Source organism: Esox lucius, chromosome 5 (genome assembly GCF_011004845.1).
Source record: "Esox lucius isolate fEsoLuc1 chromosome 5, fEsoLuc1.pri, whole genome shotgun sequence".
In the NCBI taxonomy this organism is placed as follows: domain Eukaryota; kingdom Metazoa; phylum Chordata; class Actinopteri; order Esociformes; family Esocidae; genus Esox; species Esox lucius.
The window spans coordinates 5919891-5934657 of record NC_047573.1 but is presented as its reverse complement, the minus strand read 5'-3'; the positions used below and the strand labels follow the sequence as shown (position 1 = coordinate 5934657).

At 43.1% G+C, this 14767-nt stretch overlaps 1 protein-coding gene across 1 annotated transcript in view; it reads left to right on the top strand.

The window, feature by feature from the left end:
- eys (eyes shut homolog) overlaps positions 1–14767 on the top strand; it is a 296854-nt gene that overhangs the window by 168834 nt on the left and 113253 nt on the right. The window contains exons 36-37 of the mRNA XM_020046358.3: positions 7192–7382; positions 8121–8212. Coding sequence (XP_019901917.3) covers positions 7192–7382; positions 8121–8212 — 283 coding nt within the window. The remainder of the gene's footprint in view (positions 1–7191; positions 7383–8120; positions 8213–14767) is intronic.

The following is a 14767-nucleotide window of genomic DNA, read 5'->3' as shown; positions in this document are numbered from 1 at the left end:
CTTCCGGAATCCGGCAGTTCTTTCTGCTGGGGGCATGGGGCGATTTGTGAGGTTCAGGCGCGTTTGCTCGACATTATGTAAGCAATATTGAATATGGAAAACCTTTCGCTCAGGTCATATGTAGAAGAGTAATGAGCCGATTGTAGTGATTAGTACAGTATACTTTATTTGACATGTTGTACAACGTGTTTTACCTCAATGCTGAGCTGAGGCTAGTTCACTTAGTTCCTGAATTAACAATATGGCACAATATAACGGAGGGAAAGGGGCATCACAGGAACAGCAGGGTATTTAATATTTCCCTTCCAAACGTTCATTGACGATCTGTTGTTATTCTATGATCGTAGTGTGTGTGGGGGGGGGGGGGGTGTCGTAACCACTGGGTGGCCGCAGGCCCTTCGTACTGTTGATGTCAGTTTGCTTGAACCCCCCCGCCACCCCGCCCCATGGCCAATAGGCTGTTTATCATTCTCCATGCGTCTTGTTAGTTTCAGCCGGATGCTATATTAAAATGCATCAATTTTTGTGTGTGCCCACCATGTGACCTAATCTAGTTTGGAAATCAAACTCAGTTTCTCTTGTTTATTTTCTTATTTATTTTAAAGGACTATTGCGTAGGCTGTATGTGCAGACTGTTCTATATGTATTGGATGACATGCGCGTGTGCAGCTGTCATTTTTTAAAACGTCCCTTCTACTGTGGTGTTCGTGACACAGCACTGCATCACTGCATCACTGTCAGCGGGGTACTATGCACATTCCATGATTAAAGGTTTCGTCAAGCCCACAGCTAGTTAGTTGAAATGAAACAGTCATACCTTAACATGATTCAAAATGGAATTCACTGACAGAGAAATTAGTTTAATGAAGTCCTGGATTCCTGGGCAGGCTCACTGATGTTGGCTATTAGCTGGCTAGGCTAATCAACTGCAACATTGGGTAGCTTTCGCTGAAGTGGAGTTACTGATCAAGGCAATTTGTATTGCATGCTGAATATTTGAAGTGCGCTCCACAAAGATTTGTGAGCTAGTTCCCCCAAACACAATGACGGCATATCATGATTTCAAGCGAGTCTAGAAACTGTGCTAACATCTCAGAAGCAGGCCATTGGCTGCCCACATCACAACAGGTAAGTGCATGATTTTTGATTGGTTTCAAGTTCAGCAGTTTGTGAGGCACTGTTTGAAATGTAATTACATTTTCTGAGGTGCCAACACATTTTACAGTAATCACAGGAATATTATACAAAACAGGTCCTCCCACAACAGCAGTTGATTCAATGGGATGCAAACAAGTATGTCAATAAAATCTGAATGGAATGAGCATTTTGTGCGTACAGGAAACGTATGAGATTTTTTTATTTCAGCTCAGGAAACATGGGACCAACATTTCCCATATTGCGTTTGTATAAAAAAATTTCACCTAAATTGCCATTTTGCCGAAAACGCAGACACACACGCACACACCCTGTAATACGTTCAGAATGTAGAATAAGCTGATTCCCGGCGACTGTGCTATATGGCCCTTTACAAGTACTCATTGGATAATGAGTGATATGGTTTGGCTTTGATCCTACTCATAATAGCTTCATGCTTCGTAATTGACGATTTACAGTAGCTGTGGTTTTTAATGAATTATAATCTGGTGACCTTGGCTTATCAATGCCACTTTCCTTTGTTGGCCAAGCCGGTTGAAATTCCTTTTTGTATTGCATCACGTTTCAAACTGGTACATCACTGGTTGTAATATGGTTGTAATATGGTTGTAATGAAGCTATCAGCTCCACTTTGAGATCGATTATCTTGAAGTGATAATTTTTCCGTGCCAGGATAAAAGTCATGGAGCGATGTAGAAGAGTCTCATAAACTCTTATATCCACAGACAGCTGGGGGCCATAGAAGAATGTTAGCACAGTACACACTCAAATACATCATAGGATACATTTTTACCCTTTTGGGCCTTTTCAAATATTGTTTCAAACCAAGGGTGCTTGAAAGTACTATGGTAATGGAGGATTGTTTGTATCATACACTTCAAATGTGTTATGAAGTCTTCAATAATGGTGAAAAATCCCCAAATTGCACCATTCCATTTCTGTGCTGCACGTTACATTAATGTCACTGTGGAATTGGCCCCCTCTGTTGGCTTCAGACAAACAGTACACTAAACAACACATTTTGGTAGAATTGTTTTCTCCAGTGAGACAAACACACGTTTGTCAAGTCCTAAAGTCAACCGAAGATTTGTGGTCCTCCATCCAACATGAATTAAAACAAATATACGGGGGGAGATGGTGCAGGTCAGTATAAAGAGAGATAGTGTAAATTAAGTCATTTTGAAGAAAGTTAGAGGGAAATTCATGAGACAAATGCTGTCTACTGTCTGCCTAATGACAGGGTATAAAAGTATGCAAGCGGAAATGCAAAACTACATCTAACTACCATCATATAGTAATGCCAGCAGACATAGTAATGCTATCCAGTTAATCTAAGTAGGTGATTTCAGACTCTTGGCATTATCCCTTCAAATGTATGGTGGACAATGTCATCAGTGAAGTTGACAATTGAAGCACGAGAGCCAGGCCTGTCAAATGTTACTTTATATTTAGCATTGGATGAACAGTGTTTGTTTTAATCGGTCGAAAATATTAAATACATATTTTCCTATAATACGTCTCAGTGTGCACTATTCATCTTATTCGACGTTCACGTTTTCTTCGCTTTATAACATCTCAAATAATCTCCGTCAGCCTGGTTCCTTGCTAACTCATTCGCAGTAGATTATAATTAAGCTGCTTTTAAACACTAATGCACAGTAACTGTTAACCAATCAGTAGCAGTGCAGTCAAAACACTCTGTACAACCATCGACATAGTGAATGACTTTGCCTCGGTTCCTCAACCACCTTCAAAGTCGTTCCATAAAGAAAGCCGAGCACAAAAAAAAAATAACGCATCAGCTGGAGAACTTGAAACTTAAAGTCAATTAATGAAGCCGACTATGGACAGTCAGATTTAATTGATATGGACTTAATGTCTCCGGTACAATAGATCAGCAGGACGCGAGTCCTCTTCTGTGCGTGATTTATCAGGCCTGGTAATAGACTGACTGATTGAAGGTGTCACCCGACGGAGATAAAATATAACTACAAGCCTCTTCCTGGGCCCTCGTAATGTTTCAGAGTCCCCTGGGGACACACATGCAAGGTCATGCTGTATTGGCTGAAAGGATGGAGACAGAGTGTGGGTTGTGAAATTCTGTACTCAAGCTGCATGGATGAGGGGGAAAAAGGCACTTGTAGTGTTGCCAAACAGTGTTCGCAATCTTAAAGAGGCAATCTGCCATTCAAACAAAAGAGGGGTCACCCCTTGAAATGGATGAACATTTCCCAGATTATTTTTAACAGGCATACCAGATTTATACTGCTACAAGAGACAAGATCAGTCTGGAAAATATCTTATGGAACATTACTTAGAGGTTTTCTCCATTTTCAGTGGCTCTCTGCTCCCTATATAGAGTGAAATTCTCCCTTCATTTCTCTACTTTTGAGCTACAGTGTCGGATATGGGACATGAGTGCCCCAACAATTTTGGTCACGTGACCCCATTTTTGGTTTAAATAGAAATGTTTCTCCACCACACTGGGCCAATGTTTTTATTATTACTTTTATAGCTATGATTTTCCGTAAAAAAACTAAAATACTTTGGATTCATTTGTAATTGTACATTAATTGTCAAGCGACAATTTTAAATTCATCCCAAAATTTTTTGACAACATCAACCGGAGTCCATCAGGCTGTAAGTGTGTATAATCTGCTGTGCAGTAAACAACAACATCATCCAGAAATGCTTGTTCTTTTGTGTCTTACCTTGCAGGGATGAATCCTAATCATGTTTTGTGGTAACCCCTTCAAAAGTTAAAGCACCATGTGAAAAAAATAAAATAAAATTATGTTAGTCAAAACCATATACAGAAGGAAAAAGGGAAGTGACCTCATTTCGAAATCCAGCGATTTGGGATGCATCCTTGGCTACAGTGTGGATGGGCAAAAAGTGTACACTTGATGATTGAGCTTGGCTGCGGGAATATCCGAGTGGTTCTCATCTCTAAGTCTGAAGATAGAGTATACTGAACTGGATGATAACCACCATAAAGCCTCAGAATATAAGGTAGCTAATAAAACGGGAGAGACCACCTGAGAACGACAGAGACTGTTAATGAGGCATATCCCTACCTCCTGGCAGCTGTTAACATACACACACATATACACACACACACACACCAGGCTTTAAGCCTGAATCAGACCAAACAAGGGCTTTAAAATTAATGAATGGCTTTGTCTCAAAGGGGTAATTTTTTCATCATCAGCACCAGCAAACCCTATTGTCAGGGATGTGAGGGAGGGAGGGAGGGAGGGAGGCAGAGAGAGAAAGGGAGGGGGAGCAGGGTGTTGCTGGTGTGCATATCCTCATTAATTCCCAGATCACAGCCCTTCCTCTCCCAATCCCCCCCGCCCCCCCCCCCCCCTCCCCTCTTCCTGGTCATTCTCAATCTTGCTCTCTCTATCCTGTTCAGGTCTTCTCCTCAGTCCTCGGGGTATTGGTTCTATGGCTTTCGGGGGTCAGAGGAGGGACGGGGGAGTGTTGAGGTTAGCCCTGTCTCCCCCGGAGGCCACCATTTCGCCCTCAGATCGAAGAGCCTGTCGTCCCGTCAGGACTCAAAGTCTAACTAGTATTGATAGGTGTCTTACGTTCGATCTCGACTAATCACAACCACACCATTAAAGGGGCTTGTGAGTGGCCTCCTTACCGGCTGATTTCTGTGGTGGAGCCATTTAACCGTGAATACAGGAGACCGACCAGAACCGCAAGACAGGTGTATGAGGGGATACTTGTGGTTAACAAGGTTTCGAAGGCGGGATGCAACATTTGCCACAAACGGGAGATATATCAAGCATGGGTTTCTCTAATAGTTACCCTGCCTGTAACTGGGGAGTACAGAACGGGAAATCTGGGTCTTTTAAAACGCCAGCGCGTCATCACTGTGTCTCTAACAAATCACTGTGTGTGCTTATTTAATTACATATATTTGTACCATTACTTACCTAAACCCCTCTTGACATTTCAAATGCTCAGCCTGATTGTATGCGAATCAGGAAATAAATGTATTTGCATATTTAAGCGACTTTGCCACTTTTGAGATAAGTGGAAGCCTCTCGGGAATGAGAGCGTCTGCTAAATGATTGAGATGTCTACGTAAAACGTTTCAAGGCCACCCTTCTACCTAAATGCACTTTCACCACAAATCTATCGCGCTGTCCTTGAGCAAGACAGTTAACCCCGAACACTCCCTGTGAGTCTCTCCGGATAAGTGTGTGAACTGAACGTGTTTTTCTTCAATTAGGTAGCTGCTCTCATGTATGGTGACTCATAAGTGCATCCGTTTTCATACCTTTTCACATTGTACCGGTTTACTGATCGGTGTAACCAGGTTTTTGACCACACGGGTCCTTTCAAGCTGACCCGGGTCACTGCCCTCCGTAAGGTTCATGCAGTGCAACAAGCCTTCCCAGGATGGGCCAGTAAATACCACTGACACGGCCAGGCCTGCACAGCATTGGGCTGTGTTATAAAGGGATATGACTTGTTGACTATGCAGTTGTTTCGAGCTCCATTCCAATGGTTGCCAGAGGGGCTACGTCAAAGTTATTTTTGTTCTCTTTTTTTTTCCTGTGTGTACGGTAGTTCAATCAGCATTACGGCGGTGCTTCTGAAATGATGTTGGAAGAAATGTTTTCCCTCTTATAAAAGTACACTGTGTCAACAGTCTTTCTCTATAATTAAGTTTCTAAACATGCCATCATTCTTCGAGAGTGCCTTGACGGGAAAAGTAATTGATGTGGACGTACTGATTTATTTTCTACGTCTTTTCTTGTGCTCCGTGCTTACCATGATCCCTTTTGCTTTTCTGCCAATCAATAGGCTAGTTTCTTCTTAGCACTGTTAGCTACAGGCTTGTCAAGTAAATTAGAAAAGCTAGATATCCTTTATATGGAGTGACCTCTCTGGCATCTGCTTCGGTGTATATGGTTGAAATAGCAGTGTCTGTGTTTACCTTTTATGTTTTGCTTCCATTCCCGAGAATTGAATCAAAAGCAGACAATCACTTTGGGTCCTGCTATGTATAAAGCTAATATTTTCATGCACCCTGGCAATTAGGAAAAAATAAATACACAACGCAGCTATGCTCCACCATTCACCCTGGTACAAAGTTACTTACAGGAAGTGGGCGGCCCGAGACGACGAGCCCCCTAAAGGACAGACCTACTCCACCTAAAAATGTGTTGGTCTGTGTTTGAGCTGGACTGCTTTTCTTTCTCCTCTTTAATCAGTGTTGAGTGATGAGGAATTACTGGTCCTGATATTCATAAAGGGCTTGGGGTTGGCGTTAGACACGGCTTTAAAAGCTTCTGCTGGGGAGATGGCGCTCTCTGAGTGAATTACACAGCAAGAGGATTTGAATGGATTCTTGACTCCTGCTGACATTTACATCGTGGCTTTGACAAAGAGATCTTTTGCCTGGACGATAAATAGAATGTTAATGAAATTCTCTGGATTCTGGGCCTACGTTATCTGTACTGTACCATATTATTTTTGTTCCGATCTTGTATATTTCTATGATAAAACACTGAATGCATCCTAAAATGTAGCTGTATTGCATTATAGTGTGCATTGGACTGGTGTACATAAGAAGAGGGTAACATTTGGGACACATCCTAAACTCTCTGTGGAGCGTAATTACAGTTGAAGGCTGGAGTTGTGATTTGCCACATACACTAGCCCACACAAACAAATACATGCACACACACACACACACTCAGTGGTTCTATTTTTAAAATGTTGACCCAATAGAAATAAGATGCAGAGCCCATGTTTTTTTTTTGCCTTAACCACTTGAAATTGGCCTTTATTTATTTGTTTACCAGAATAGCTGAAAAGGGGAATATACTTTTTTTTTACCCTTTCAACAAACTAAGTGAAAACATTTCTCAAAGCTCTGTGATGAAAAAAATATGAAAAATCACATATTTTCAGGTTTGTTGATCTGAAATAACTGTTGTAGTCCCCCCCACCCCACCTCCTGCTATCTCTCCCCATTTCAATTGCTCTCTCTGTCTCCCTCCGACTACACAGATTCTAGCTACATCCAGTATTTTGGTAATTCCTACCTGGAGTTTGAGGGGATTGATCTCGGCGCCAACAACAACATCACTGTGAGGTTTCAGACCTGGGAGCCGCAGGGGACCCTCCTGTACGTGGACCAAGGAGCCGTTACCAGGGGCTTCTTCTTCATGAAACTCTTCATCCAGGATGGAATGCTGCAGGTTGTCCTTTGTCTGAATTCCTGAGGGCAGACTATTCCCTGCATGGCCAGTGGAGGACTTTGACTAGGACATACACAACATGTTCAAACTTAAAGATACAAATGTTGTACCAAAATGACACCATATTCAATATGAAGTTCAGTACAGTTTCTTATATGAAAATAATTATTATTATTATGTGAAGGTTTAAGGACAGGTCCCTAATGTTGTCAACTGTAGTCTAGTTCAGGGGTAGCCCACCGTGTTCTTTTTATGTTACCAACATGGAAGACAAGTTTTCTTGAATTCAGTCAATCCATTAACTAACCATGTGAGCTAACTGATCAGGTCAGTGATTGACTAAATTCCACACACTTGATGTTCCCGGTCTATTAAATCAAAGTCCTCTGACTGTCTGAGTATAGGCCTGCCTAGCCCCAGCCCAGTTGCTTAGAAAGCACAATAAACCTACTTTAGTAATGTGTACCACCTTTGTATTTTACTGAATACTGTTGTTTATTATTTCTTGTTTTCTTTCTAAACTAATTTTACATATAGCAGGCTGTATGGTCATCATTCTTCTTCAATTCAGTGAACCAAATATGGAAATAAACAAATCTAAAGTAGGCCCAGACATACAAGCACAGATAATATAAATGACCTATGAAATTACGTGTTATGAAATACATATAACACCAAAGTACTCGTCACCGTCTTCAGTCTTTACTTAACTTTTGTATTTCCCGTAATCTGTTACAGTATGCTTTCTCCTGTAACCAAGAGGAAGGTGTCAGAAGGATTAATACATCCCAACGCGTTGACAATGGCAGTCCGTTCATCGTCTATGTCAGGTGGGTTTACAGTCTTTTACATACGTCCAGACTAAAATACGCTTTAAATTAAAAGTATCCTTCGACAACGCCCTCCAGTCCAGGATGATAGGCTATTTCCTATCTTGGCTGACGTGAAACACATGACATGGAACTGGAATATTTGATGGGTGTGAGTGTTGTGATTGGTTCTTTTTTACTAACCATTTACGAGAGCAACACTTCAAACTTCCCCCGCAATTAACAATGCCAGAGATTTTGGAAGTGTGTGACATTTTGGTTTGGAAGGGAGGTGTTTTAGTGAAACATAGATCATCAGTCTTTCAAAGTTGGGATATCCAACTAGCTGTGTGCACCCCCTCACTGTTAATGCCTCTTGCCAACAACATCAAAAAAAAACTTTCCAGACCGTGAAGCCTGGTGGACTTTCCAGTACGCTATTAGCCAGGCTAAAAATGTCCATTGTGGCCTGGGTTTTTTTTGTTACAGTTCTACCTTACAGTTCTACCTGAAGACTGACTGGGTTGCTTATATATTCACTAAATGGGGATGGAAATGTTTGTGTGCCAATGAAGGGCGAAGCAACACATTGTTAACTCTCAATTGGTGAGTGTTTACATTTGTCTGCCTCTTGAAATCTCAATTTCTGGGGCATTTGGAGAGTTTGTTTTGCTCCAAGCCAAGTTGTTCTCTTGGGGCATCGGAGGGGCTTGTATTCAGAATGCAGTCATTGTGTCATTCAGCTGGTAAGGGCATTATTCTTGCCACACCAGGTCAATTCCCACGGGGGAGCCATTGAAGGTTTCTTGCCATCTCAATCATGGTTGTAAAGTCGGGGAATGTGTTGCCCTCAAGCGCACGTGTATCAGGGGAACACCTCCTGGTTGAGGGAGCAGTGTGATGACTCAGAACTGCTTGGGAGACATTCTTGGAGGAAAGATGTCTTTGACTATTCAACATCTGACTTGTTACAACGAGGCAAGCCCATAGTAGAAAACTGAATATCACAAAATTGGGAGAGGAGAAACTTTTCTATGAGCAGAAACTCATGGAAAAAGATGCAACATCTTCTGGAGAAAAATGAGGCATAACTGTCAGATCTGCCACTTAAAGGCCATATGGTATATCATACTTAGAATATAAGTATGACACATTGTTGCAAATTGTTATACAGCTTTCTGGGTAAGCCCTGTCTTACATCTTTCAGGTTGAAACAAGTGAGTTTCAACTGGGTTTTTATTGGTGTCCAGGAACCCACCCATTTTATAAACAGATCATTGGGGCTCACACATGGTAACAACGACTTACAAAGGATTATAACTGCAGGGTATTAATGGTTACTGAATGGTTTGAGGACTTGCAATGACAGTACAACGTCACAATCTGTCATTATAAGTCTTCACAAAGAATGCACTTGAAGTATTCACAAGAGGTATGAATGTGTACTGAGCGACATGTCCAACCTGGACCTGAGTTGTTCTGGGAGTGTCAAAATGCAATTTACCAAATGAATGATAAGAGTTGGACAGTTTCAGAATGATAAACCGATTAGTTCTTTGATGTAATGTATAGAAGTAGCCCCGCAGCTTAAACCTATTTCTCATTTGAGGCTAAGAGCTGCTTGGTGTGACTTGATCCCTCAGCCAATTCTTCATCTTAAGTGTATTAATCTGTCACATCTCTTTTTCAATGCCATGAAAACCAGCTTCACTTGAAAATGCAACAACAGCATAAGTCTGTCCATTATGTTCTGGCACAAGACCTTAAAAAAAAAAAAAAAAAACTGGCAGAAGAGAGCTGTCATAACAAATGTACAAAGAGAGTGACAGAATGAAAGAAGAGCGGGGGGCGGGGGGGCGCATGGGGTGATAGAGAGAAGCTAAAGAGAGGGAAACACAGAGAGACCTGCCATAGCCAGTATGAAGGAAAGGAGGGACGGACGGGAGGGGTACGATGTGCGCAGCAAGGAGGTTGCCGAGGCAGGGTGAGGAGGTGAGTCCAGGCTTCACCTCGACCAAAGCAAGTCTCTGGTGATTGTCTGACGGGCTGGTGATCAACATCCCTCCCTCTCTCCGTTCATCTCCGACGTCACGGCTCCCCCCCCGACCGCCTAAGGCCTGATTAATGATGTCGTTCCGAAGGTATCTACCCTTCAAAGACAGTTTTCTATATGTTTAATATGGATCCGCCGGGTCTGGGCGTCCGCGTCTTCTCAAGGTCTGCGTTCCAAATGACGCCTCGTCCCTTGCAAGGTGCCCTGGCCGACATCTGCTTTCTAAATGGGGAATAGGGCTCCATAGGGGAGGCTTCTCAAGGACTGGGTGTCCGTCAGAGGGGCCTGGTGCCCTCTGGCCAGAGGCCAGGCGGTCCTTTCTTTCTGGCAGAGCGCTTCTAAATGAACCGCCCCCTCCTCCACCACATCCCTCCGTCTCTCCATCCACACCGACTCTGGGAGGAGCTCTCTCTATGTCCCTCGCTCCCTGTCCCCACGTTCCCCTCCCCCCGTCTCTCTCCGACCTCCCTCCTCGTTCTCTTTCGCCCCCGAGTGCCAGAGCCGCGGTCTCCAAATGCCACACAGCCGGCCTCAAATTACAGGCTCGACAAATAAGGCCTGATTGCTTCCTAGACCTCCTTCCCTCCCTCCATCCCTCCCCCCTGAGGAGGGTGTGTCAGTTGGCACCGGGGGAGGGGTGGAGGGAGGGGGGGGGGTGTGTGGAGGAAGGGGGGGGTGTGCATCTGTGGATTGAGTAGCCTGCAGCTGCACACAGTTATCCCAGAATCTCCACTTAAGTAATTATATGCTCTCCAGTGTTGTTTGGAAGAGCGTCCAAAGAAGCTCTGGAAATGTTCCGGGCGGGACCCCCGTGGCTCACCTCAAAATACGACTGGGGGATCTTGCTGCCGGGTGCTAAAGGTGTCTTAGAGGGAAGGGGGGAGGACAAAGAAAGGGAAGAAGGGAAGGAGGATTGAAAGAATGTAAAAAGAGACCAGCAAAGTGGAATGACAATACAGTGAAGTTGCATTTGTCTGCACGTCTGTGGCTGTGCTGCTTGCTGCCTCTTTTGTAAATGTCTGTGCTTGTGTGATGGGGCAGTACAGTATGGCGGCCTAAATTGCGTGACTGGGTAGTATAGCATTCAAGAGCGCTCTAGATTACTCCAGTCCTGTTCCTGGAGAACTACCCTTCAGTAGGTTAATTAAACACCAAAAGTTTTTCCTTCTAGTTTTCTTTCCAAACTCAGATGTAACTAAATTATTCAGCTAATCAGTCTGCCAGTTATTCGAATCTGGTGTAAAATAGTTGGCCTACAGGAGGGAGGCTCTCCAAGAACTGGGTTGGAAAGCCCTGCCCTTCAAACATAAATGGATCATTTAGTGGTTTTTCACATTCAGGTCTTCAAGGAAAAATGTGAACGGATGTTTCAAAGAACTCCTTTAAGGGTTCCTTAAATAACCACTTGAATAACCTTCCACCTTGCAAAATTAATCCCTAAAGGTTATCCAAAAGGTTCCACAAGGACCCATTAAAACTGGGTTCTTTAAACAGGAGGAAGAGAAAGGGAATGAGGAGAATAACACACTGTGCTGTCACGCCTAATAAGGTCTCTACCTATAAGCTTCTACATAGAACAGACTTGAATGCGCTATACATGGGTGGTGCAGTACATGTATTTGCATAACTTCTAATAATGTAATTGCAACCTGTTATAACACATTCAAAGAAATGCAGATTTGTAATAAATGCGTTATAGATTAGTAGTCGACGTTAATCGTTAAAAGTTTATGATAAGATACATTGAAGAGCATAAGTGGGAATAGGTGTGATGAAAATATTTATATGAGATTAGAGCAGGCACATTAGAGTGATCTAAGACATTGCTTTCTTTCCCCTTGGTGTTGTGCTTTACATTTTACATTGACTGTCCAAGCATCCAAGCCAAACTCACGGTCTTGCTGTTTCCTGTCATGATCACCCCTGGTTGAAGACATAGCCGAATAAAGAGCTGAAGAAGGGTGTGGATAAAGGGGGGGGGGGTGGTGGAGAGAGGAAGAACGCAAGACGGACAGAAGAAGACAAAGAGAGAGATATGAAGCTTGCCTTGCAATGCCCTCGTGAGTGTTTCTTCGACTGTGTCCTTTTGAAATGAATGAGGGTGGCTGGGTGGAGGCTGGGTGGAGACGGAAGGAGATGGGAGTTGTTTGTTGTTTGTGACTGTCACGGTTGAGTGATCACAAGCAGCCAGTTCATCAGAGACATATTTTAAAATCAACTGGAAGAGAAAGTGCACTCCATGTACTAGGCAGTCCATCAGAGACACAGACACAAATGGCCCCCTGTCCCCTCTGTAGTGCACTATTGCATCACAGCCCTGTGGGAATAGGGTGCCATTTAGAATGCACCCGCTGCCATGAGATCCGTTACTGGCGCTGTTCATATTTATTTTATCAAGACCTTTTTACATCAGTCTAAGAGTGGGTATACAGACACCCGGCCTGGAAACCCCAAAGAGCATCCAATGGAAAGAGTTGATGCACAGTGGCTAGGAGAAACTCCCTAATTGGTTTGGAACCTGGGAAGAAACCTAGAGAAGAGACAGACTCTGAGAGGGGCTCACTCAGGTTGTGTCAGGTGAAGATAATAAGAGGATGTAACCTTTTTGGGCCAAATCAATATGTTTACATGTTCAGATGACCTGTCAGTCCATTAATACAAATATGGACTATGCCCAGAGTCTCCATATACAGGTGGGCTGTGTCCGGAGTCTTTATAAACAGATGGGCTGTGTCCAGAGTCTTTATATACAGGTGGGCTGTGTCCAGAGTCTTTATATACAGGTGGGTTGTGTCCAGGTCTTTATATACAGGTGGACTTTGTCCAGAGTGTTTGGGTAGAATCCAGATCAGCTGCACAACCTGGTGGACTAGGACAGGCACAACCAGGTGGAAAAGGACAGGTAGGGCCAGGTGGACCAAGAGAGGTAGGACCAGGTGGAGAAGGACAGGGATGACCAGGTGGAAAAGGACTGTGATAACCTGGTGGACAAGGAAAGAGATGACCAGGTGGAAAAGGACAGGGACGACCAGGTGGACGAGGACAGTGACATAGAGTTCATTACTATTTTTCTGAATGTGTCGAGCTGTGAAGGATTAGAAAGGTCAGAGGTTTTCCCATTGGTCTGCTATCCTGGCAGTTCCATGGAATTTTCCTTTGAGTTTTGGAAAAGTATGCTTATTTTGGGAGGAGTACATTATTTGCTTTCTAATGATTATGATAATTTTGTCAGAAGTTTATGAATTAATTACTGCTGAAGTGATGGCCAACTCCACTGTTGGAATCTCTCCAGTTATTTAATTATGAGTCTGTACCAAAAATAAATTTTTTTGGGGTTTTCTCAATCAGGCTGAAAAAGTAGTCTGATTGAGATGTGAGCATTTTTCAAAATCACATTCTACTGTTTTTTTCAGGCAAGTCGAAATAGAATGGAAAATGGCTTTATTCTGGTAAGAATGCTATGGTGAACACCACCTTGTGAACACCACCTTTGCTCAGCCTGGGTCACGTCACCATTTCAATGGAGAAAACTACTCTGACTATGCTACTGACAGACTCCACTTAGCAGGCTGTAGCTAACAGGCCTGAACCCTATCTCAGGATGTGGCTACAGGAGTGAGTCTATGATAAACAAAGAGCACTGCTCCAGCTAGGATGGAGTCCATCACTCTTCAACTGATTGGCTCTTATTATGGGAGAGTTCCAGAAAGAGAGCCAACTATCTACAAACTCTCCTGTGATGGGGCAGATCTCTGTTTTCAGCCAGCAATTGAGCTGTGCGTGTCTGTTGTAAATCTCATCACTACCCTAACTGGGAGGGGGTTAGAGACAGTTACTCGATGCCGACACGTCTTTCTAGCTAATTTACACGCTGAAGCTATGTTCTGCTTCGTAACCTCTGGCTGTTTCATCCTAACATCACTGTTGCGTGGATAACATGATCTTTGTACTCTGTATACTTGCCAGTTTTTAAGCTCTCAAACCCAGCAAAAGACACCTTGGGCTCTGATTCCGTCTGAGGTGGGGAAAACCGGTTGAATGTCTCTGTCGGCTCAAAGAGTGACCCATGTTTAGCCAGCCAACAGCATTTCTTTCCAGGAACCGTGAGGAAGTTGTCCGGCAGAACAGGCTGTGCGGACCAGTTAACACTACTGTAGTACTACCATTTCTGCCTTGTAGCACAGATGATGTTGTGTGCTTTTCTACACCAAAATAGTTGCCTAACAATTGCATCTAAAACTGGATTTCGAACTTTGCAATCTTTACTACATAAATTTTTTTACAATTACAACCATTACATTGTGAAGGAAATTCTACCAAGCTTTGGCTTGTCATGGTTGAGAAGTTCCATTTATGTCCAGATAGCGTGGATGTACAATAAGATCTAACAGATCTAACACGTTGGTAAACTTGAAAATAATTAATTTAACCTGGATTGTATATAAAACATATAGTAAATCATTTTTGGCAGATGGCCATGTAGCTAGCAGTGAGTTTCATTTAAGAGATAATGCCACTTCACT